The 23,871-nt window shown below is 43.5% G+C and overlaps 2 protein-coding genes across 2 annotated transcripts; one reads left to right on the forward strand and one right to left on the reverse strand.

The window, feature by feature from the left end:
• Nucleotides 1-1,691: 1,691 nt before the first annotated feature.
• ATP5IF1 (ATP synthase inhibitory factor subunit 1) lies at nt 1,692-7,766 on the reverse strand. Its single transcript, XM_053398439.1, has 4 exons — nt 7,675-7,766; nt 4,191-4,350; nt 3,941-4,053; nt 1,692-1,946 (listed from the first exon to the last, which is right to left on the reverse strand). Exons 1-4 carry the CDS (start codon nt 7,749-7,751, stop codon nt 1,805-1,807), a joined length of 492 nt encoding a protein of 163 aa, XP_053254414.1. The 5' UTR covers nt 7,752-7,766; the 3' UTR covers nt 1,692-1,804.
• A 228-nt stretch (nt 7,767-7,994) lies between these two features.
• On the forward strand, nt 7,995-22,665 carry DNAJC8 (DnaJ heat shock protein family (Hsp40) member C8). Its single transcript, XM_053398438.1, has 9 exons — nt 7,995-8,117; nt 10,887-10,988; nt 14,142-14,198; nt 15,741-15,807; nt 16,035-16,129; nt 17,716-17,787; nt 18,830-18,921; nt 21,049-21,124; nt 21,886-22,665. The coding sequence occupies exons 1-9, from the start codon at nt 8,049-8,051 to the stop codon at nt 22,006-22,008; spliced, it is 753 nt and encodes a 250-aa protein (XP_053254413.1). The 5' UTR covers nt 7,995-8,048; the 3' UTR covers nt 22,009-22,665.
• Nucleotides 22,666-23,871: the final 1,206 nt, after the last annotated feature.

A 23,871-nucleotide genomic window follows, 5' to 3' on the forward strand; every position in this document is an offset into this window, starting at 1 on the left:
TGAGTTTTAAACATTAAAACACTCTTGTAAAGACTAGAGGCATGTGCTTTATTTGTGTTTAACCTGTTGACTGTATATTGCTTGATGATCCATTTTTATTTAATTTTGAATTGTAATGACCTTAGGCTATTAAGTTATAGTTTGTGATGTAACATATCCCATTACATTTTGTGGTTGTCATCTTCCTCCAGTGCCATTTTTAATTAAAGGAATATAAATGTTTCAGTTAATTAGTGAAACCACACCTGAACTACGTGTCACAACGGATGCAACTTTAGCTGTGTACACGTAATACATTTAAAGCATGATCTCCCACAAAACCAAATTCTGAGGACTGTAGTTTACCTCCTCACAGAGCTACAATTCCTAGTACCCTTAACAAACTACAGTTCCCAGGATTCACTGACTGGACCACACTTTGAATGTCCTTTAAATGCATGGTGTACATGCAGCCTGAGGTGTTTATCATTTCAGTAAGAAGAAAACAAAATGGGAAATGACCCACGTTGAATCCAATTGAAGGTGCTTGGTTGTCATTTCAAAGCCAGACCATTGATTCATTTAGCTCAGCATCATCTGCAGTGCATTGACTAGACTTTCCGAAAGTATTTTCTCCAGCTCCATCTAGAATTGCCAAGGTTTGAACCTGGAAATTTTGAATGCAAAGGATGCCCTCTTTCAACAAACCCTTCTTCCATCTCTTCTTTGCACTGTATAAGGCCATATTACATCCTGTCTGGAATGTGGTTGGTAGGCATTACTTGCCATGCTGATATAATTCTGTAGGGTTTGTTTGCGTCTGTTCAGACTTGGATGTTACTGATAAATCAGAAGCTGTAGTGGAAGTGTCCAGATCTTTCATTCTCTGATTTCATTGAATTTATTCCAGTTGTTTATTCACACTCAATTTAGCAATTTGGTATTGCCTGTGCTTGTTCCATGCCCATCTTGGCTACTGATCACCAGTGGGCAGTCACCAACATATCAAGCAGCTGACACTACACTTTGAAGCCCCAACTATTAGGACTATAATGAGCAGCACCTCCATGCTGCTCTTTGATCCTACAAAAACTAGAGGTTCTGAGGCAAAACCTCTTCTTTTTTAAGGGAGCCTATATCAGACATCTAGCAGGGTTCTAAGGCAATTGTCCAAGGATACCAGGTTCTGATGCTGGCCCTGCTTTACTGGGCAAAATGCTTCTGTTGGGAATAATCATTTGGGCTTGATGAGAAATACTGGATTCTGATATAAAAGTGGTTTCTCTTAGCTATAATTTCACTAGTGTTCACAGTCCACATTCATTCTATGGCACTAATTGTGTTGCTGGATGTCAGCTCACACCATTCTGGCCACACAGGCTGGAAGTAAAGAGAGTTTCAAGTCCAACAGCGTTTGGAGAGGCACATGTTTCCCACTCCTGATGTAGTAGCAAGTGACCAGTTATTACTACTCCCCGACTAATGCAAAGGGAGTGTTATATTTGCCAACAGTTACAAGAAAAAGGTGCACAAAACAGTAAGAAAAATGGTTTGGTAATGCAATCATTACATCCCAAATTGCTCCTCAATGTGAGACTTTGCTAGCAATCTTCAATGTAACCCCCTGCCATCTCACCCTGGGGGAGGGGGAAGATTCAGTAGACATAATTATGGCTAGATATGCTGCTAAGTAAGAAAAAACTGACCAGGAAGAGAGTGAGTTGTTTTATTTCACACTGTGATAAGAGCAAGACCTTGGATGTCGGCAGACACCATTTTTAAAGCAATGCCAGATACATCTCACAACAAGAAGGACTGAATTTACTTAATCATCATCAGTAAGCTTCTTGAGCTTGTACTTATGGCGTTCAATTTCCTTCTGCAGGCGCTCTATTTCTTTCTTCTGATGTTGTATTTCATCTTCATGATGTTTTTTCAATTCTGCCAACTGTTCTCTCTCTTTCTCCCTGCAATAGTATGGTATGAATTTATAGTGCAGATTACCACAGCTAATCATTCAAGTTTCAGCTAAAGACAATGCACAAAAGATAGGGCAGTACAGTGTATCCCCCATCTACATACGCAACCTTAGCAAGGCTATTAGATGTGTACAATTGTAGGTGCAGCCTCACCATTTCACACCTTCCCCCATATTCAGCAGATACTTGTTGACATCTGTCTATCTTAAGAGACAATGGATAGCGCTGCATTAGCAACACCAACGTGATTTCTCCGCAGCGGAAGCCTGAGCTGTGTGTATGGAGAACCTGGGCTGCCCAGACAACAAAACCTCCCTCTTGGTCTTGCTGATGTGCTCTAAACGTCTTGTATGCCCTATCTGCCAGAGCCTGTCTACGCATGCAGGGGAAGTCCGTAACCCACTGAGGGTTTGAGACCCATTGGCTACCCTCACCTGGTTTAGCTGGCCAGTTGAAGCTGTTTCCAGGACCGTAGGTGCTGTCACATGCTGACAGTTTATAGGAGCCACAGATAATTGAGCGCAGGGTGGGGACCAAAGATGGACAACGTACCCCAGAAGGAGCAGTGTGTCACCCACTAGAGGTACTACCCCTCCTCTAACACCCCATATACCCCAGTCAGCAGATACAGCAATATGATAAAAATAGCCCAGCTCATTCAGAGGGCACAAAACAAACCATAAGGTAGCCAGTAAAAGCAACTGCTATTTTCCAAGGTTTGCCACGGAGTTTGATTCCTGTAATATTTACTATTACTACATTAATATTCTGCCTTTCCTTCAAGGAGCTCAAGCCACTATGTATGGTTCTTTCCCATCACAATCTAACACCTTAGGTTGAGAAATTATAGTGTTGGGTCTTCCTAGTCCAATTCTCTAGTGTAACAAGTATACTGCACTGGCTTTTGGTTAACTAAAAGATACTATCTAAGATAGTACCTGTCATTAAGTATCTTCAATGGAGTAAACAGACTAAGCATTCCTTCCACATTTACTTCTAAACAAGTTTCACTGAGTTAAGTAGGCTTCTAAGGATGCTTGCGACTACTACAGCCACATGCCAAGCTACATATTACAATAAATTGTCTGTTATAAAAGCTCTGAAATGATGACTATTTTGTGAGGTCAAAAAAATTAGAATGGCTCAATCTTCCCCCTTCTGCTATTTTTCTACATCAAATCACATTTCCACCGCAGCCCATCTCCTTAAAGACTGGGGCAGGGGAAGAAGAGAAAGATGAACCACCATGATTTATGTTTCAATTTAACTGTAAGAAGAAAAGAACAAACACTAAAAGAAAAAAATAGTACAATAACCAAATTTGTTTATTGTGGTATAAGCTTTTATAATCTATATCCAACATCAGATGAGTGAAGTGCTATTCTTAATAGAGGGGCAGGTAGCTCATTCACACAAACAGAGCAAAAATGTGATTGTGATCTAATGGGGCTAAATGTCCGTACAATTCAGGACTGGAGCCTATGGCATTTCTGTGCAGAGTTCAAAATGTACATAAAGCAAAGTCACTGTTTTGTGTGTGTAAAAAAAAAAAAAAAGCCCATTACTTTGCTTCCACCACCAAGTCACCAAAAGTAGGGGAGAAAGAAAGGGACAGTTATTTCCTTTAATAAATGTATGTCCTGCATTTTAAGTGGCAAAAACATTTTAAGAAAAAAACATCAACAAAAAACACTCTGGTAAATAACACAATCGACTAAAATAATAATCCACGAACCTAAAATAATTCGCCAGTTTATTTTGGCACACAAGGCCAAAGGAAAGAGAGAGAGGAGCTGAACAAATCCTACGAACGCCTCCTCTCCCAAAAACTATATCCAAAAATCCCAAAGTATAAGTTGCAGATCCGTCTTTTAGTAGCCACTACGTAGTTACGACCCAGAACTAGGCGTGACGCTTCCACCAGCACATTTAGGCAGCAGATAGGATGGCGGGGGTGGAGGGAGGAAAGAAGAAGAACGTACCTGAAGTAGCGCTCCTCATTGGCGGCTTCCCGCTTCCCAAAGGCCCCGCCAGCTTCACGGACGGCGCCGCCTCCGCCGCCGCCCTTCCCAGCACCTTTGCCCAGCTCGCCCAGCTGAGGGAGGGAAGAGGGAGAACAAGGGGAGAAAAGGAGGATCAGGCTCCAGGTGTGCTTCCCTCTTCCAACCGCGCCTGCCGAGGCCTTTCGCGGCCCCGAAGCCCTCCGCTGCCCACCTCACCCCAGCCCAGTACCTGGTCGGCGCCAGAGCTCCAGGCCCGCTGTTGCTGGGGCAACGCCAGGGCTCCTCGAAAACCACACCTCAGTACGGAACCCACCGCAGCCATCTCAAGTCTGCCCTTGTCGAGGGGCGTGGAACCAGCCCCAGCAAAATCTGATGATGCCCCTTCCTGTCTGGGAACCGGAAATGAGGGGGGGAAGTAAAGCAAGGGCCAATCAGGGCGAAGGAGCGATACAAAGCGGACCAATCGACGTTTCGCCCTGAAGGTCATGCGGAAGTGGAAAGGGAGGAAGGCGAAATCATAGAGATATGAAAGGTAGAGGGGAAGAAAGGCGACAGACGCTCACATTCTGAACTTCCGGCATCATGGAAGGCTCGTGTGTGGTTTTTTTTGTGTCTTGGTGGTGTAAGCTATTCTGGGCCAGTTCGCCGAAGGAGGAATGTATTGATAGGAGAGACTCTTCAGGCTACAGTTCTGCGCAAGTTTATCTGGAAGTAACACTCAGTAGGCATTCGTTCTGAATAGGGTTGCACAGTGCTTTTTTTCTTAAAAAATGTTTAGGGACACACTCATTTTCTTACTCATATTGAAATAAAGGTAAAGGTAAAGGTACCCCTGCCCGTACGGGCCAGTCTTGACAGACTCTAGGGTTGTGCGCCCATCTCACTCAAGAGGCCGGGGGCCAGCGCTGTCCAGAGACACTTCCGGGTCACGTGGCCAGCGTGACATTGCTGCTCTGGCGAGCCAGAGCCGCACACGGAAACGCCGTTTACCTTCCCGCTAGTAAGCGGTCTCTATTTATCTACTTGCACCCGGGAGTGCTTTCGAACTGCTAGGTTGGCAGGCGCTGGGACCGAACAACGGGAGCGCACCCCGCCGCGGGGATTCGAACCGCCGACCTTTCGATCGGCAAGCCCTAGGCGCTGAGGCTTTTACCCACAGTGCCACCCGCTGCCCCTCAATGAGGCCAAACTTAGATTCACAAAATGTTTAGGGGTATGCGTACCCCCAGAAAAAAGTACTAGGGCTACATAGACATAATGCCATCCCCAACACACGTGCCTTGAACTCAGTAATACTAGGCATCCTTGACAATCACTAGTAGCCAAGTAAGATTGCCTTCCATAAATGCAGTTTTAGCCGCATGTCCCTACATGACTGTGGAGGCCAATTCTGGATCCACACGTCCTTCCACAGTGGGGACATAGGTTTCCAGGTGGGAATTGATCACAGTCAGGATTTGCCAGACGTCCTCTTTGCTCATTTCTCCCTTTCATCCAATATTTGTGCTTCAAAATCCATGATGCCTTGGGTAGAAGCTATTCTGCAATTGGAGTGCTCACAGGCCAGTGTTTCCCAATTTTCGGTGCTTATACTGCTTTTCTTTTGCCTTGAGAGTGGCTTTAAACCTCTTTTGTTGTCCACCAGTATTTTGCTTTCCATTCTTGAGCTGGGAATAGAGTAGGCCTCAATGGAATTTACTTATGAGTACAGTGGTACCTCGGGTTAAGAACTTAATTCGTTCCGGAGGTCCGTTCTTAACCTGAAACCGTTCTTAATCTGAGGTACCACTTTAGCTAATGGGACCCCTCACTGCTGCCGCACGATTTCTGTTCTCATCCTGAAGCAAAATTCTTAACCTGATGCACTATTTCTGGGTTAGCGGAGTCTGTAACCTGAAGCGTCTGTAACCCGAGGTACCACTGCAGACATATAAAATGCAGGTTGCAAGCCAATTCATAAAAAGAGCTAGATTGCATTAGTCCATAGACCAAAGCAGAGTAAAAACAGAAACATAAAAGCCAATTCAATCTGTAGGTAGTACATCCTACATGACTAGAAGGCACTGATGACATTAACTGGTTTACACCTCTTTTCAAGCTGTTCAAATTGGAAACCATCACCACTTCTCATGGAAGCAAACTCCATCATTTAAAAACATACCGTGTGAATCATAGAATCATAGAACTGTAGAGTTGGAAGGGACCCTGAGGATCATCTAGTCCAACCCCCTGCAATGCAGGAATATGCAGCTGGTCCATACAGGGATCGAACCTGCAACCTTGGTGTTATCAGCACCATGGTCTAACCAACTGAGCTATCCAGAAGAAGTACATCATTTTGTCTGTCCTGAATCTTCCACCATCCAACTTCATTGGATAGCCCCAGGTTCTAGGTTATGAAAGAGTGAGAAAAACGTCTATCTACTTTCTCCATACCATACATAATTTTATAAACCTCTCTCATATACTCCCCTTACTTGTCTTTTTCCCAACTAAAAAATCCCAAATGTAACTTTTTTCTCATAAGGGAGTGGCTCTGTCCTACCAATCATTCTGGTTGCCTTTTCTTCGCTTTTTCCAACAGTGCAATATCCTTTTGGAGATACAATGACCAGAACTGTGCATAATATTTCATCTTATTTATAAGGCTTCACAAAAGCACCCACCTTTCCTAGTTTCTCTAACAGACACTCAACCCAAGCCATACTGCATACTGCCTCTGCTCTGCACCCTTCTCAGGAATGTTTGCCTGGCTGATTGTATCATTGAACTACAATAATGCCTCTTGGTTTTTCTTAGCAAGAAATCCACTTTTTCACAGCAGCTGCATATGGCATTGACATTTGCATTTGAGCTATCCAAATGTCCCCAATATCTTTTCCAGACATTGGGGTTATCTTTTACCAGCTCATGTGTATGTGAAGTTAGAATGTTTGCACTCGTGTGCTCAATACTTTATGCTTAAATTGAACCACAGTAGTACCATAAACTAAGTTGTCTTGCCAGGCTTATCTATGTCACTTCCCTTTAGTTTGGTGGGAGCAAATAGGCAAATTAAGAATTTGTGTTGTCTCCCCCCTTAGTCTCCCCAAGAAACTCAGTGTGTGAAGAACTTTGAGCTGGTTTGCTCCAGCTCAGCCACATTGCTCTCACCAGCCATTCTTGTGCTCCTATACCAGTAATTTAGAAACTTTCACTACTTTGTAACAAAAAAAAAAAAGGTTTTACAGTGGTACCTCGGGTTAAGTACTTAATTCGTTCCAGAGGTCCGTTCTTAACCTGAAACTGTTCTTAACCTGAGGTACCACTTTAGCTAATGGGGCCCCTCACTGCTGCCACACAATTTCTGTTCTCACCCTGAAGTAAAGTTCTTAACCCAAGGTACTATTTCTGAGTTAGCAGAGTCTGTAACCTGAAGTGTATGTAACCCGAGGTACCACTGTACTGCTTCTGACTGATGTATGGAAAAGCATATGAACCAGACCTTTGAAGGGTTTGGTGGTAAGTAAAGCAATTTGTAACTTGCCAAACGTGTGGCCTTTTCCTGCGTGGGGGAAGAGGGACATTTTACAACTCACTTGGAAGGGCTAACAGCCTATATTTCCACAGCCTATATTGCCTATTTTGTGACTTTCTCTGCTGGAATTCTCTCACCCAGGAGTACTTGCCCCAAACTTGGAATATGTGTGTGTGTATGCACCAGTAGCACTGACCTGATAAGGATTTGGATGGAACCCACCTCACAGGGTTGTTGTGAGGCAGGCGGAAGGAGAGAGGGAGAACTGACCATAAGCTCAGAAGGGCAGGCTAACAACGTCCCTTGTGGAGGGGGCGGGGGAAAGCTGCCATGTCGCTTAGCCCCATTGGTTGCTACAGCACACCTGCTGCCGGTGGCAAGAGACCTGCAACATAAGACGCGCTGACAGCCGCTGCAACCGCGCACTGGCCCTTTAAGAGCCCCGCCCGTCCCCTCCGAGGCAAGGCGAGTAGCTGCCGGTCACGTGTCGGCGGCTTCAGCCGAGGAGGGGGGGGAAAGGGGGTCCGTATCACGTGGGAAGGTCGAGCCGAGGGTCACGTGGCGCGAGAGATGGCGACCCCGGCGGAGCGAGAGGCGGGCCGCGGCGCCGAGGAGGCGTTTCTCACTTTCTACACGGAGGTGCGGAGTCCCTGGGCCCCTTCACCCCCTTGCGCTTCGAGCCCCCCGCTTTCCCTCGCCCTCCTCGGGCCTTGGCGCTGGCTAGGCCGCGGGGGGAGATCCACAAGGCGCTCCCTCCCTTCCTGGCCTCTTCCTTTGGGGCTCCCTGCGACTCCTGTCCCGCGAGGGCGGCAGGGACGCGCCTTTCCCTCTGCCGTTCCCACCTCACCCCCCCCGCTCCCTGGGGCGGAGGGGCCCATTTATGGGTGTTACTGCGGGGTGCATGACTAGAGCATCGGCGGTTTCCCAGGGCCTCTCTTGACCCCCCCCGACTGTCCTGGCTATGGCTGCCTGGCGTTGCCAATCTGGTGTTTTTCCGGGGACCCCGGCGGGGGTCTTTAATGGTGAAGGAAGGGGCAGAGGGACCCATTCCTCATCTGGTGTGCATGCAGGGCCGGATTTAGGTTTGATGAGACCCTAAGCTATTGAAGGTAATGGGGCCTTTTATATGTCCAGCTGTCCTTTGTCAACAACAAATAGTCGCAGTTTTTTGTGTTGAATACAGTCATACATCATGTTATGTTTGCTTCCCCTTACGTTTTTTCAGGTTGCATCCCATAGTACCGGAAAGGGTTACTTCTGGGTTTTGCTGCTTGCGCATGCACAGTAGTGCTAAATCGTGCTTCGCACATGCGCACAAGCACCAAATCACGCCACGCACCTGCACAGATATGGCGCTTCAGGTTGTGGGCTCTTCAGGTTGCGAACGGGCCTCTGGAATGGATCCCGTTCGCAACCAGAGGTACCACTGTATATGCTATATGGTAATTTATGGACCTAATAAATATCTAAAGCCATTTGCACATGTTGCCATGAAACCAGTCCATGATGCAGAATGTAGTCACCCTATATATAGAAATGAGCACCCAGTGATATTTTAGGGAGCAGGCTAGCAGGCGGGGCCCATTACTTGCATCATAAGAGCTACACAACACAAAAGACTGTTGCTGTATGTAGGTCTTATTTGTTTTTTAACTTGTATTTTGGAAATGTACATGCAGCTTTTTTTTCTTTACATTTTTGGGGGGCTCCAAGAGAGTGGGGCCCTAAGCTGTATAGCTTGTTTAGCTTATATGTAAATCCGGCGCTGTGTGCATGGAGTTGTTACAGTATTAATTGAATTTATATACTGCCCTATACCCTCAGGTCTCAGGGCGGTTCGCAGGATAAAATCAGAATATAAAACTGCAAAGTGCATAATCAAAATAACAGCAGCAACCACAACCCAGTATAACACCCCTCAACACATTTAAAAAGGGCATACTGTGGCCATCACATACTTTGTTAACTACAGGGCTTTCTTAAAAGTGGCTGTAGTCCTATTTCTGCTTATTTGGGACCACTAACCCAAGACACATTGACTCACACTGCAGGGCTTGTTGGGTGTTATTTACTTGCATCCTGCCTTTCTCCCCAAGTGGGGGATCCGAGGCAGTTTGCAACATTTAAAAGCATCGTTTATTAAATTACAGTATAATAACCATAAGTTGCACAAAACTGATAATTAAAATAACATCTCTGTGTATGTAAATGCAGCAGTTAAAATATTATTTGTCCTGGCAGCAGCTTGAAGATCAGCACAGTCTGTACAGCAGCCTGGGGCCCAAGCCCAATAGGGCTAGGTCAGAACTATTATTTTGAGTTGTGTCCAGAAATGGACCAGTAGCCAGTGAAGTTATTTTAACAGGGGAGTAACATGTTCCCTGTAACCCAGGCATAGGCAAACTCGGCCCTCCAGGTGTTTTGGGGATTACAGCTCCCATCATCCCTAGCTAACAGGACCAGTGATCAGGGATGATGGGAATTGTAGTCCAAAACATATGGAGGGCCAAAGGTTGGGGATGCCTGGTTTAATGTATCCATCCTGTGTAAAGTCTTCTAAGTGACTAACAGTTGTCGGTGCACACCTGGAATAATTAATGCAGCTGCAGTTGTGTGCCCTCTGGAATTTGATACCTCACAGTCCGATCCACATGTTTGAGTACTGGCACTTACTTGGTGCAGGATTGTACCATATGATTTCAATGTGCAAATGCAGAAACTGGTATCGGGCACAGAAATCGTCATTCAGAGAATATCAGCCTTCATTATAATAAATGTCTATACCATGGTTCAGTTAGTCATTTGGCAGCACCTGATGCTGTAACATTGCAGAAGCCAAGCAGGTATGGTAGACCTGGTTAACTCCTTTAATGGGAGACTTCTTGGAACCTCATGTAAGAGCAGGATGAAATAATGATAATAATATATACACTCACAAGAAAGCCTATACTATATCACTGAATTCACAAACCAGTATCCATCTCCTTTATTTTGAAACCTGTTGCACTACAAATATGGTTCTGGCATGCACCATATATTATTCACACATCTGGAAAATGTATTTTTTCCAGCAATGTAATTTGTTTTGAGGAAGGGACAGGGAAGACAGTTTGTACCAGTTTTCCCTGAAGTACCCCATACTGCCTCTCATGTTGCTGCAAAGGTCTCCTGACCCTCCGGGGCAGCTGTTCAGGTGGCAGGGGCTTGCTGGAGGAGGAGGGATCAGTCAAAATTGCTTTCCACTCCTTCCAGCATGAGCAGCACTTCTCTGAGTGCATCTCTGAATCCAACCCATAATGATGCTTTACTCTTGGGCCCTGAAGATAACCTTTATTTACAGATGTTCCTTTCAACATATGTTTTAATAATGTACAGTTCTAATAATTGATGGCTGTTTAATTTCTGCAGGTGAAACAAATAGAAAAGCGGGACTCTGTTCTAACGTCAAAAAACCAGATTGAGAGGCTTACTAGACCTGGATCATCCTATTTCAACCTGAATCCGTTTGAGGTAAGTCCAAGCACATTTTCATTAATACGATTTTTTTTACAGCTGTTAATTTGTTTATTGTGTGATTGACAGTCATGCTCAGTTCATAGCTAGCACTTTCTTTAAGGCAGATGGAAACTGCAATGTCATACTTGTCTCTTCAGTTTGCACCTGCAAAGGGTACCTGCAACAAAGTGTTGCAGTGTAGAGTGCTCTTGTTCAGATGTTTTATTTCTGATTTTCAGATATACACATTTCAATAGTTTTACAATCATTTTAACATTTCAAAACTCGACTTCCGGGTTAGTGCCATCGACTAATGGCGGATTCCCTCTGAGCTCCGGAGGGAATTGGCTCCGCAGGATCAGGTCTTGCCGCTGCGGCGACGCGGGGACCCTCAAAAATCACAGGCGGTGAAGCCTGTGAACCTGGTGACTCGGCGGGCACCATTTGCGCCCCCCCGACCTACGAAGGAGCCTTTTTAAAGGCTTCGGAACGGGGGACGGGGTGAGCGGTGCGGTGCTGAGAGTCGACTGCTTCTCCTGTGGAGTGAAGCCGCACTGCCGTGGTCGGAGAGCGCTGACTTCTTCTTGTGAGCAATTGGACTTTAAAGTAACAACCCGTGAGTAGAACGGAAATTGGAATTGTAAAGAAAATTTTTATGAATTGGGCACGATCGGGGAAGGTGCAAACAGGAAGTCCACCTCCCCTCCATGTAAACAATTTAAAGCAAGGACCTGCTAACTAAGGTCGAGAGAACCCCTTCTTTTCCTATTTTGGTAAAAGACTTTAATTTCACGATTTGGCAGTACAAGAAATCTTACTGGAGGATAAAGAGTAAATTTTGGGAGCTGAAGAGCCACCCCCCCCCCCGGACCCGGGTGTGCTCCGTGAGAGAGCCTGTTGAGGAGGTATTGAAGAGTTTGACAGCTGTCAAATTAGCTGTCAAGATGGAAAAAGAGAACTTTGTTTCTGTTGCTTCTGCTGGTTATATTTGTTACAACTTGGTTACAATTTGTTGAAAACAAGGAAGAACTGATACAAACTAACTTGACTTTTGGATTTGAACTAGAAGGTATATTAAGTAACCAAAATCCCTCTAGAGGGGGTTTTGGGACATTACAAGAATGGCTGGAGGAGGGAAAATTCAGGCTGAATTGGACAGAGTTTTTATTCTCTTGGGAAAGTTACAAGGCCAAATTGATGTTTTGGCTACAAATGTTACAACTCTGGACTTAACAGTAAACAACATCACTGAATTTGATAAGGATTTGAATCAGGAAGTCCATGCAACTGAACAAAAAGAGAAACTTGAGAGCTTTGAGAGTTTGGAGAAGGAGACATATGTTGTTCCTGAAGAGAAGGAAGGAGGAGCTGTAATTTTGCAGATGACAAAGGAGAGCCAGAGGCCTGACATGATGGCAACAAAGGAAAATAAAAACTTGATGTGGAAAACCTGGTCTGAATTGGAGATTGAAAAATGGAGAGATCTCCTTATGTGGAGATCTGAAGACCCATGGATTACAAATTTGCTTAAGGTGGAAGTTGGAGCTTTGGGGACATTTGGACTTGAAAGGAGTAAGAAACAAGATTTGGGCTCCACTTTTAAGTATGGAGGTCTGGCCGGAAGAAATATGGATCCCGCTGGGCCAGAGCTTCTCCGAGACTTGGTGTTTAATATTAAGGACTATCAAAAAAACCAGCAGAGAGGAATTGAGAGAGAATTAAAAACCTCGGACGTGAGATCTCCAGGCTGATAGTAGACTAAGACTGATGGACATTTGTTGGGGATTGAAACTGGGAAAGGGGGGGTGGGGTTTGGGAATCCAAAGGGTACATAATTACAATCTGTTTTTTGTTTGTTTGTTTGTTTTTTTGCTAATTGTGTGAAAATTGGGGAATTCGTGGAAGGGAATTTGGGTCGACTTTAGAAAACTGTTTTAAGAATGAGTATTGATGTATAAGTATTGATGTTTAAGTCTGGATAAGGCAAAATTGGTTTTTAAAATGAGCTAAATAGAAATAGGTCAAAAATTAGGGATAAGGATTTGCTGAACTAACAATTGGAATTGGAATACAAGAAGGGGAGGTGTGGGGAAGTCAGGGAAATATGTTACTGAAAAATAAGTTTTGTGAACCTTATGTGTTTTTAAACTTTTTTGTGTTTTCCTTTTTGATTCTTTTTTAATTTATTAAATTTGAAAACTTTAATAAATATCTTTTTTAAAAAATAAAAACTCAACTTACTCCTCTTTCTGTCCTAAATTTGCAAATTTCTTTTAATATCTTCCCAGGTTTTTACATAATTATCTTTATGCAGATTTATATTATTTGCTGTTAACCATACACCTAGATACTTAACCTTCCTTTCAATCTTTAGACCTGACACATCTTGTAATTTATTTTAACTCTCATCATTCATATTTTTTACCATGAGTTTGGTTTTGTCTTTATTAATCTTAAGACTTGCTACATCTCCAGTTTTTTAAATCTCTTGTAATACTTTTGGGATTGACTCTATTGGTTTTACAGATATCACGTCATCTGCAAATGCTTTTAATTTAATACTGTCTCTGTCCCACTCTTATACCTTTAATTTTTTTTATTACAACTTATTCTTTGCGCCTGCCAGCCATACTGTTTTCCAGGATACTCCATTCCATTCTCCGCTCTGCCCTGGCTTTCCACACACACACACACCCATAGCCAGTGAACATTCAGTGGTCACTGGGCTGTTTGGGGACTTTTTCACCTAAGCCCCCTGGCCCAAGGTTTTATATTTTATATTTTTGCAAACACTGTTTTCTGAGCCTGTTGGTGTCTACTTCTTATACATGGATGATGTGGGCTACATAACTGTCATCATCTGGAAAACGAGTTTATTTGTATATAGGATTTTCTGAGGCAGACCTCTTTCAAGGAAGCCACTTCTGTCACTTTCTCAGTCTGTGCACCAAAGAAGAAATGCTCATTTAGGCACACACAGGCCTAGATCCAGTTGCATAACCAAAGATGTAAGCTTGGGAAAGAGCATGAGTTTTGGCATGACATGTTATCACAGCCTTGTCTACTGGAATCTAACCCTTCTGCTGAAGAATGTTTTATGTGGTTTCCGGATTGCAGAAAGGCTCAGAATGTAGCTGCTTTTGATGATGTTACTTTGGTCTCTTCCAGGTGTTGCAGTTGGACCCTGAAGTTACAGATGAGGAGATAAAGAAGAGATTCCGTCAGGTACATGCCTTTGTTGTTATTTTTGTAATATAAAGAGCCTTGGAGTAAATCACGTGAGGAGAGGGGAAAGTAATTCTCCTTCAAAGACAATTTAGCAGGGATATGACAGAAGTAGGAGGAAAAGTGTTCTTCCCTAGTATTTGCAGAGAAACAATGGCTTTGAAGTTGGATATGAGCTTTCCCCAGAAAAACTTGGGGTTTGTTTTCCCAGAATGTATTCTTGGTGGCATAATTATACCCAAATTTGGTTTCATGTCCTACTGATTACTAGGCATTCTGTATGTTCATATACACATGCCTAGCCAGAGTATTTGTTAGAGAACTAGTTATTTAATGGTTTATTTATTTTTACTACTACAGTGGTACCTTGGTTCTCAAATTTAATCCGTTCCAGAAGTCTGTTCCAAAACCAAAGCGTTCCAAAACCAAAGCGTGCTTTCCCATAGAAAGTAATGGAAATGGATTAATCTGTTCCAGACTTTTAAAAACAACCCCTGAAACAGCAATTTAACATGAATTTTACTATCTAATGAGACCACTGATCCATAAAATGAAAGCAATAAACTGTGTACTGCAGTCACACAATTAATCAATCAGTAGCTGAACTGGGTTCCACACAGTCACAAAAACAGAAAAAGAGGCTCAAAAACAAAGCAAAAAAACACAATATTGAGCAAAAACAGACAGACCTCAGCATAACACTCAAAACGGAAGTGTGGAACTCAAATCGGAAGTGTAACACTCAAATCAGAAGCATGACACTCAAAACGGAGCACGTTCAGCTTCTGAAAAAAGTTCACAAACTGGAACACTTACTTCCAGGTTTGCAGTGTTTGGGTTCCAAGTTGTTTGAGTACCAAGGTGTTTGAGAACCAAGGTACCACTGTATTGGTTTGGGATGTGCCGTGTGTCATGGGTTGGGACTGTGCAAGTAACCCTGAAACGCCATCCCCACCACCGTTCTAACTCCTTGAGCACTGGAAGTTCAGTTCTGACTTAGGTTGCATCAGAGACTACTCATTTTTGCAAGCTTTCTCTTCCAGCTAAATAGTATGCAAGCTGTGTGTTGTTGTTTTGTTTTATTTGAAATTGAAGCTGAGACTCTCAAAATGCCAAATTTTGTACCAGGTCACAAGTCCTGGTCTTGCACTGTGAAATCACAGATGTGAGCACTTTGGTGTTGTTTTGTTATTCATAGTTTGAATAAATTGCAGGGGAGCAAGATTTGAGGGCCCTCTAGAAAATTAGTTTGCCCTAACTGAATATCTGTGAAAAGATACACAGTACTAAGGTCCACAAATCCATAGTTATTTAGGGTGGGTTTCTTCATTTGATCTACTCAGCTGCTTTGCTGAGATTGGGGAGTCCTGGGAATTCAGATGAAGGGCTTATTCCAAAAAGAGGAGAATGAGTGGCAAATGCTTGATGCCATTTTATTAATAAACAAGGCAGAGAAGCCAATGCAGAGCATTCTGTTATGGGTAGCTCTGTGATAACAGCACACCTTTTGATAAAAGTACATTTTTACTCTGTCTTTTACAGTTATCCATATTGGTGCATCCTGACAAAAACCAAGACGATCCTGAAAGGGCACAGAAGGCATTTGAAGGTACCTCGCTGATTTTCCTGTGTTTCCAAAGCTCCAGATGCTAGCATTGCACCAAATGAATGCGGTTGGGTTTGATGCTAGAGCTTGGAAAGAGAGCTGCCTACTGCTGCTCCGTTGAATCTCTGGAAATAAACACGGCTTAGTGTTTTCTCAAGCTCTGATCGCATAAGCAGTGTAGACCATTCAAGTTATGTTGAGTGTGCTGATAGAAATGTTTGGTTTGTCAGCTGTCGACAAAGCATACAAGTTGTTGCTGGACCAGGAACAAAAGAAGAGGGCCTTGGACGTGATACAGGCTGGAAAGGAATATGTAGAGCACATTGTAAGTACCATGGGTGTGTGACAGCTAGCCTCTGATTTGAGGGAGGGGATTAAGCGACTGAGCTTGATGCCTAGGGAGGGGGTGCAATTTTATGTTTGCCGAGAGCTAAAGTGTTTCCTCATCATAGTTCAGGTTAGAACAGAGCTTTTCTATATTTTATTCAACCATGATTTTGATTTTCTGCGAATATAACTAGAACTGAAATACTATAAATGGGAACGGCATACCAAATGTAACTGTTTGTGCTAGGAATTTGATGAATGTTAATTATTGTGCAGATGAAATCTAATAGATCATTTAAACTTATTTTGAAGCTGTCTTATTAAAATTCTGCTAGGGGAAAAATGTAACAAACTTTTTTGCTGATGGGAGATAAGATTGATTTATTATGATACTTTCTGCCATATACCATCCCAGACACAAGCTTGAGTGGATTATGTTAAATTGTTTAAACATTTTCATGTGTTCAGTGCTTTAGTTTGGCTAGGCTATATCCCTTCAGAGCCCTCTGCTCCCACATTGCTCACATTCTTGCTGTTGAATTAGATTGAATTCTTGCTGTGCCACTTTACCTTTGAGTATGTGGTGGGTGAGGAGCTTAGAGAGGGATTAGAATCCTGCCTAATTTCCCATCCTTGTCTAAATTCCTCACTCCTCTCCTTTGTCTCCAACCAACCCCCAAAGCAGAATTTTGCAGAGCTAGAAAGTGAGCTCTGTTAAAAGCAAATGGGAAACTGTTTGGGACTGAACTGGAATCCTGTATCATAATCAGGGTGAATCTAGGGGGGTGGGGGGGATGCATTTGGCCTGTGCTTGAATTTTAGATGCTTTTCATTTCTTTGGCGTTTGGAATTTTTTAAAATGTGCATCACACACAGATGTGACACACACTCAGCTTAGAGATGCATTTTTAAGCAAATTAGTGATGAGATGTGTTTGTTTGTTAACTGATAAATATTTTGCCACGTTAAAGAACTGTAACTTATGGATATGAATAAAAATATACCAGTTCTGGATGGCACAAGATTAGACAGATCAGCATGTTCTCTTAAGATCAGGTGACTATCAAGCCAACCAACCACCGGCTCTTTTCTATGCCTCCCTCCCCATATATGTCATCATTTATTATTATTATTATTATGGCTAGGGGTCCCAAAAGCTGGAGGTGGCCCGGGACTCTATAGACTTCTGAGAGGGCCTGACCATAATGACATATATGTGGGAAGTAGGAGAAAGTAACAGAGTGTCCAACTTCCGTTCAAGTTGCAGTCTTTTTAGCTAAGCCTCCTTTTAGCCAGGATAACTGTAAACTTTTCTTTTTTAAAAAAAATGTAGTATTGGAAGTAGCTGTAGCATTATCACTGATCATGTCTCCTTGTACCTGCATTTTTATATTTTTAACTTGGATATCCAGACAGTAAAAAGTAAACAAATTCGGAAATCTGTTTTCACTTGGGGCCCATGACATCAGTGCCTGTGCTGATTGATCTTGTGGCTGTTGGAATGAGCCGCAGAAGTGATAACAAGCCTGGTGCAGTTCAGATTCTGTAAGATTTCTGTGCTCCTTACCTGTGATACCTTTTTAGGCAAAAGAGAAAAAGAAACAGTTAAAGAAAGAAGGCAGGCCAACCAACATAGAAGAAGATGATCAAGAAGTAGTAAGTTGACTAGCAGGATATACTTGGTTGGCAGGGCTGGATTCTCCCAGGCCTGGGGTGTACCTCGTTGCTTTATGATTTGGGAGCAATTCACATCTTGGAACATCTGAGGCCTTGAGGCTGGAGGCGTGTAAACCTCCTCAGTGTCTCTTAAGTGCCTTTTGGGTCCCCTCTTACATTTGTGGGCCCCCAGTAGGCTTGACAGGTGGTGGGATGCAACATCACTCTTATGAGTGCTGGACAGCCAGGCTGTTGCTATTTAAATTCCCCCACAGTGCTACTTGAGGGACATCTGAATGACAGCACTCCCAGACCTGGTGCCTGATATGTATGGCCTAGTTGCCATTATTCTCTTAATGTCAATATGCTTACCACCTGCTCACTCAGACCCAGCCACTTGGTGTGCTGGGGAGGGTTTGAAGGTGGGGACACTGTCAGGTTGCTTGGGTACCACAGCTGTCTCAGGCGGCTGGTGCTGGGCCCGGTCTGTTTTACCGTGTTTTAAATATACTGTGACCTGCTTGGGAAACCTCGGCTAGCAGGTAATATGGAAGTATTCCCAATAGATATATATATATTTGCGAAGTCCCTGCTCGCTCTCCCTTCCTTTTCATTATTTGGTCCTCATTTTACTGTTGTGTGCTGAGATTTACTGCTTTCCACTGCAGTTTTATGAGACAGCCTTAACCATGTCTACTCAGAGATTGCAGCCTCTGTTACCTTTCCCAAACTAGAAAACAATTCCATTCTTAAGAACTTTACTACAGGGTGGCGTCTTGTATAAACACTTGAAAGATTATTCTGGAATGTGCTAGAGGCGTGATGGGTTGGTAGAAGATGTAGTATTTCAAGTCCCGGCCTCTGAAGTGTCCAACTAGTGTGTGCTGCAGTGTCATTTTTTTTGCATGCAGTCCTGCGGAGGGGGGTGGGGGAAGGAGTTTTGTATAAAGCTTTTCATTTTTCCAGGCCCAGGGGTTATTAAATGAAAGCTTACATTGCAGCTGGGCCCTTGGTATGAGTGCTAAACCTGTGTTTCTTACAGTTCAAACAAGCGGTGTACAAGCAGACAATGAAGCTCTTTGCAGAACTCGAAATTAAAAGGAAAGAAAGAGAAGCAAAAGAAATGCATGAAAGGTAAGAGAAGCAGTGGGGTATTGTGTTTGGTGTTGCTTTTCTTGAAGCCCATGTAGTTAGGAATCGTGGAGCATGTAGGCAGCATCTGAAATCGGAGTTGTTGGGGTTTTCCAAAAGTAGCCTCAGGGGAAGTGCTTAGTGGGAGGGAAATGCTATTTTGTTAAGCATTTTTATAACGCTTAACCCCTGGGTGGGCAAACTAAGGCCCGGGGGCCGGATCCCGCCCAATCACCTTCTAAATCCGGCCTGCGAATGATCCAGGAATCAGCGTGTTTTTACATGAGTAGAATGTGTCCTTTTATTTAAAATGCATCTCTGGGTTATTTGTGGGGCATAGAAATTCGTTCATTCCCTTCCCCCCAAAAAATTTAGTCCAGCGCCCCACAAGGTCTGAGGGACAGTGGACCGGCCCCCTGCTGAAAAAGTTTGCTGATCCCTGGCTTAACCCAATGAGTAGCTTTACACATCCTCCCAGAGAGACAGCTATGTTAAATCTGTTGCAAGAAACATAACAAAGAAGCTTTTGACACCTTAAAAAGAACCCCAATACATCTTGTTGTTGTGTAATAAGCATGTGTGGTCTAGAACCTACTTCATCAGATGCATGAACTGTTACCCTGAGTTTACTTTTTTCTTGTGTGTGTATATAAATATATATCACACACATACACCTATCTTTGTGTTTGAAATTGAAAAAATGGCCAAGAAATACAACACAATTCTACAGAAAGCTTAAACGTATACAAGGCAGTCATGGTGACCATTTATGGACAGCAGTAAATAGGTGATAGCATAGCATGCTATAATGTGAGTGGTTCATAAATCTTCCAAGATAAAATATGCCAAAACTAGGATATTGTTTTGATTAGAATTCATTTTTCTACCTATTGCTGATGGTGACTGTGGTACCTTGTATAGATTTAACCTTTACTTGTAACCACAAACTTGTACTCTTGTCTTTTACAGGCATTTGTCCCACTATTAAAATAATTAATTCTATGCCTGTATACATGAGCCCATACCACAATAAATCTCTTATTATTTAAGTTGCCACAAGATGTTTTGTTTAGCACATGATGTATGTTACATTAAGGGATTGTTACTTATCTTATGCAGCCCTCTGAGCTGTATTGTGGAGCAGGGATTTGAATTCACCTAATACATGCCCCAAACCAGTGCTCTGCCCACTTATACCGCAGACTTAAGTTTTGTAGGAGAAAGAGTATTGCACTACATAAGTTATTCGCAAGGTGATGAGGTGGGTTGCAGTGTGTCTCATGTACTGGGAAAAGTAATAATCTAGGATGACTAGGAGAAAATACATAATTTAGGTATATGAGGGAAAGAGCTCTTGCGTTGTAATATCAAGATTGGAGCTCCAGGTGGCAGTCTTTGTTTTACAAGGCTTGTAGGCTGAGAGATCCAGTTAATGTGCTTTCTGCCCTTTTCTTTGCTCTGAAGCTAGGTTTATTTTTGTTCTAAGTGCGTCTCCTCTGGGCGGATCCAAGTCCTGCATTTTATTTTGGGCCCCGGCACTCAGCACCCAAGGCCCTTTTCATTGCAGCAAGCGTTAAATATGCCAGATTTCAACCCATTTTCAAAAGTGTCATCTTATAGCAGGAACAAGCTGTTCCAAAGGGCTTTATCCAAGACTGTGTGGGTGGCTTGCCATATAGAAGCCTAATGTAATATTTGCTAAATTCGTACCCTGTCCTCTGCCAAGGGTTTGTTATGGGTAATACGCTGTTTCCTTTTCAGAGGCACACACTTAAATTTAAAAGGTGGTGGTGAGGAGGTACATGGATGGTCATAGCATAGAGATGTGGACATATTGAGGAATCTGACTCTCTAGATGTTGTTGGGCTCTCGACTTCCACCAGCCCCAGCCAGCATGGCCAATGGCCAGGGATGATGGGAGTCATATACACAAATAGGATTCCTTTCCCAGATTTCTCCCATCTGTTCTGTCTCATGTATCCTTGTCGAGGGAAACATCCAGCTGATCTCCCTTAACTCATCCTGTCTCCTTGCTGACCAGCGCTTAATCTAGTCCTGGCCCCCGTTCCCCAGCACCATTTTACTCACAGGGAATGCAATGCTAATTTTTCTCCTTGGCTCTTATTCTAGGAAGCGGCAGAGAGAAGAAGAAATAGAGGCTCAAGAGAAAGCCAAGCGTGAGCGAGAGTGGCAGAAGAATTTTGAGGTAATTGTTATTTGCGGCTTTGGCTGTCCTATCAGCATTTTAGCAGTCTAATCTCAAAGCGCACTTATTCTCTAGTAAGTCCTACTGAATTCAGTCAGACTTGTGAGCAAATGTGCTTAGGATTGTGTTGCAAGGCTTGTGTTGAAAGGGTTATTATACATATGTGTGTGTGTGTGTATGTATGTACGCATGCCTACCTACATATACTGCCCTTTTTACCAAAGTGCACAGCTTTGTTCTGGATACTCCCAGCATTCCCTGCAGATCCAGATATTAATTCTAGAAGCAAAGAAACACCCACCAGGGTCCCTCAAAAACCGTATAGTTTAGTTTTTCTTTTGCATTTGAAGCTGTCATGTCTGGCAGTGGCCTTCCAAACTCTTAGCCTGATGTCCCTTTCCCATCCCTGGTAGCTGAAATCCTGTTAACTTGAGGTAGCATGTACTGAAACTAGAACCTTTGACTCCAGAGCATGTGCTCTGCCACTGAGCTATGGTTCCTCCCCATACTTTCCCCCGCTCGTTATATGGCTTTTCTGTTCTTCCCACAAGCCCCAGCTGTTGTTACTAAGACAGACTACTACAAAATCTCTTTCCCCCACTCGCCCTTTTAGTGCTTTGAAGCCCTTTCCCTCCTTCTGGCGACTTGCGCTCCTTGAAAGGCGTCTCAGGAAACGCTTCCCTTTAGATATAAACAGGAAAGGACACTCTGGCGTCATGGCACTTGCTTCTTGTTTACACTCTCATCTTCCTCATACGTAGGAAAGTCGGGATGGACGTGTGGACAGCTGGAGAAATTTCCAGGCAAATACAAAAGGGAAGAAAGAGAAGAAAAACAGAACCTTCTTGAGGCCCCCCAAGGTGAAGATGGAGCAGCGTGAATGAGCCTGGCTTTTTCAGACTCCAGCGGACAATCCCATTACCGTCACGTTGAACCCTTTCTTGCTTTTCCAGTAGGATCTTTGTTTTCAGTATGATTGAATCTTGGTCAAAGTATTTACTGTCTCCTGCCCATTTGCCCTGAGGTTCATGATGTGATGTCCAGGGCCAAGCCTACTGCACTTAGAACACTTGGCTAACTTAGGAAGACCCCCACCATAACTGCTGTTGCATTTCCTCGTAGCCCCTGTAATTTAATGTTCTGTATTCCAAGGATGTTGCTGTTCAAATCGTCGTTAGGCCTAACCTGTGAGTGTCCAGCTAAGGCAGATGCTGGAGAATATGATGCCTGGTGACTCCCTTGTTCACCTAGGCCGGTTGTCATGTTTCTGTCTGCATCAGTTTCCACTGTCAGTAGTGAAAATTGGAGCCTGCCATGGAGATGGATAGCTGGACTTTGCAAAAGTTCCCAACTCAGCTGCATGGAGCTGAACTTACGCCCCAGCTCTGACTTGCAGCTTCGCAACTCCTTTCTTCCAGGATTGCAGATGAGTTAACTGGCCAACTAGACTACCAGACCCCACCCCTTGTAAATAAAAAGTCTTGCATTGAATATTCAGTTAGTGGCAATGTTCAGTATGTAAAATAAATTTTTACCCAAAACCTTTTGGTGTTGATGCTTAAGTCGCTCCTGAAATGTGAGATTTGCCTGCTCTAATAACGTTTAATCTCATTTAAGAAACTGCATTTGATTTGTTTAACTAGCATTGGTGGAAGGTTGCCTCTACAGCCCAATGTACCGAATGGCTTACCAAACTGCTCCCCTAACTAGGAGTACAACGTGCTGCACTAGCCTGACAGTGCCTTTCAGGTATAACACAGCCAAGTGCGGCCTCAACCCTGGTTTCTGAGGAAGTTTCACACACCAGACAGTTGGCTGCAGTTCCAGCTCCGCCCCAGAACAACAATCGCACGCTAGAGGACATCTATAAATAGTTTGCAGCACATAAGTAGATCTAACACATTTGGGGTTGTGGCTCAGCTGCTCACAAGCATACTAGAGTTCAGCTGTCCTGAGTGCATCCATTCAGCAAGCTTTTGTGATTTCTTAAGAAATAAATTCTAAGATTGTAGCATGCAAACCACTTCTTGTTATTGGGCTGTAAGTGAGGGGTTTTAGTCATCAGGTAATACCCAACTAGCCGTTTACATGCTGTCAGCCATGCATATCAGTCTTCATGGTTGTATAGTCAAGCACTTTCATCAGAAATCTTTCCTCTTACTTCATGCATGAGTGCAGGCATGAGTTTTGAACATGAATGTTGCTATAGGAAGTCCTCAGTGGAAACACCCTAAGGCATTTTAGGCCAGTCTATACAAATGGGGCACATTTCCAAAGAAGGTATCCCGCAGGGTGCAGCTTTAGCAAGCCTCCAAGATGTAACGTCACCTTCAGCTGACACACCTATTCTGATTCTGGGATTCAATCTTTCATATAAGCCAGACATGGCCAAACTTGGCCCTCCAGCTGTTTTGGGACTACAACTCCCATCATCCCTAGCTAACAGGACCAGTGGTCAGGGATGATGGGAATTGTAGTCCCAAAACAGCTGGAGGGCCAAGTTTGGCCATGCCTGATAAGCAAGCATGCAAAGAAGCAGAGGTACACTTAACAGTACGTGCCATCCCCCCTCCAGGGAGTCGGTCATCTGTACACAGCTTAGGTTCCTCTAGTTTAGCTTCCTCTATGAGGAAAAAATAAGAAAATTGGAGCTTTTTAGTTCAGAGAAGAGGAGACATGGAACCATATAAAATGATGTGTGGCATGGAGAAAGTGGATAAAGAAAAGATTTTCTCCCTTTCTCATTA

Source organism: Podarcis raffonei, chromosome 8 (assembly GCF_027172205.1).
Source record: "Podarcis raffonei isolate rPodRaf1 chromosome 8, rPodRaf1.pri, whole genome shotgun sequence".
In the NCBI taxonomy this organism is placed as follows: Eukaryota; Metazoa; Chordata; class Lepidosauria; order Squamata; family Lacertidae; genus Podarcis; species Podarcis raffonei.

What these genes read in the sequence shown, in the direction of transcription:
- ATP5IF1 (XM_053398439.1), bottom strand. Translation starts at nt 7,751, where the DNA reads ATGGTCAGTTCTCCCTCTCTCCTTCCGCCTGCCTCACAACAACCCTGT. An exon ending in TCCATCCAAATCCTTATCAG is followed by an intron (nt 4,351 to 7,674) that starts GTCAGTGCTACT and finishes TCCGGTTCCCAG; the next exon opens with ACAGGAAGGGGCATCATCAG. An exon ending in AATGAGGAGCGCTACTTCAG is followed by an intron (nt 1,947 to 3,940) that starts GTACGTTCTTCT and finishes ATACTATTGCAG; the next exon opens with GGAGAAAGAGAGAGAACAGT.
- DNAJC8 (XM_053398438.1), top strand. Translation starts at nt 8,049, where the DNA reads ATGGCGACCCCGGCGGAGCGAGAGGCGGGCCGCGGCGCCGAGGAGGCG. An exon ending in AAGAAGATGATCAAGAAGTA is followed by an intron (nt 17,788 to 18,829) that starts GTAAGTTGACTA and finishes TGTTTCTTACAG; the next exon opens with TTCAAACAAGCGGTGTACAA. An exon ending in GCAAAAGAAATGCATGAAAG is followed by an intron (nt 18,922 to 21,048) that starts GTAAGAGAAGCA and finishes CTCTTATTCTAG; the next exon opens with GAAGCGGCAGAGAGAAGAAG.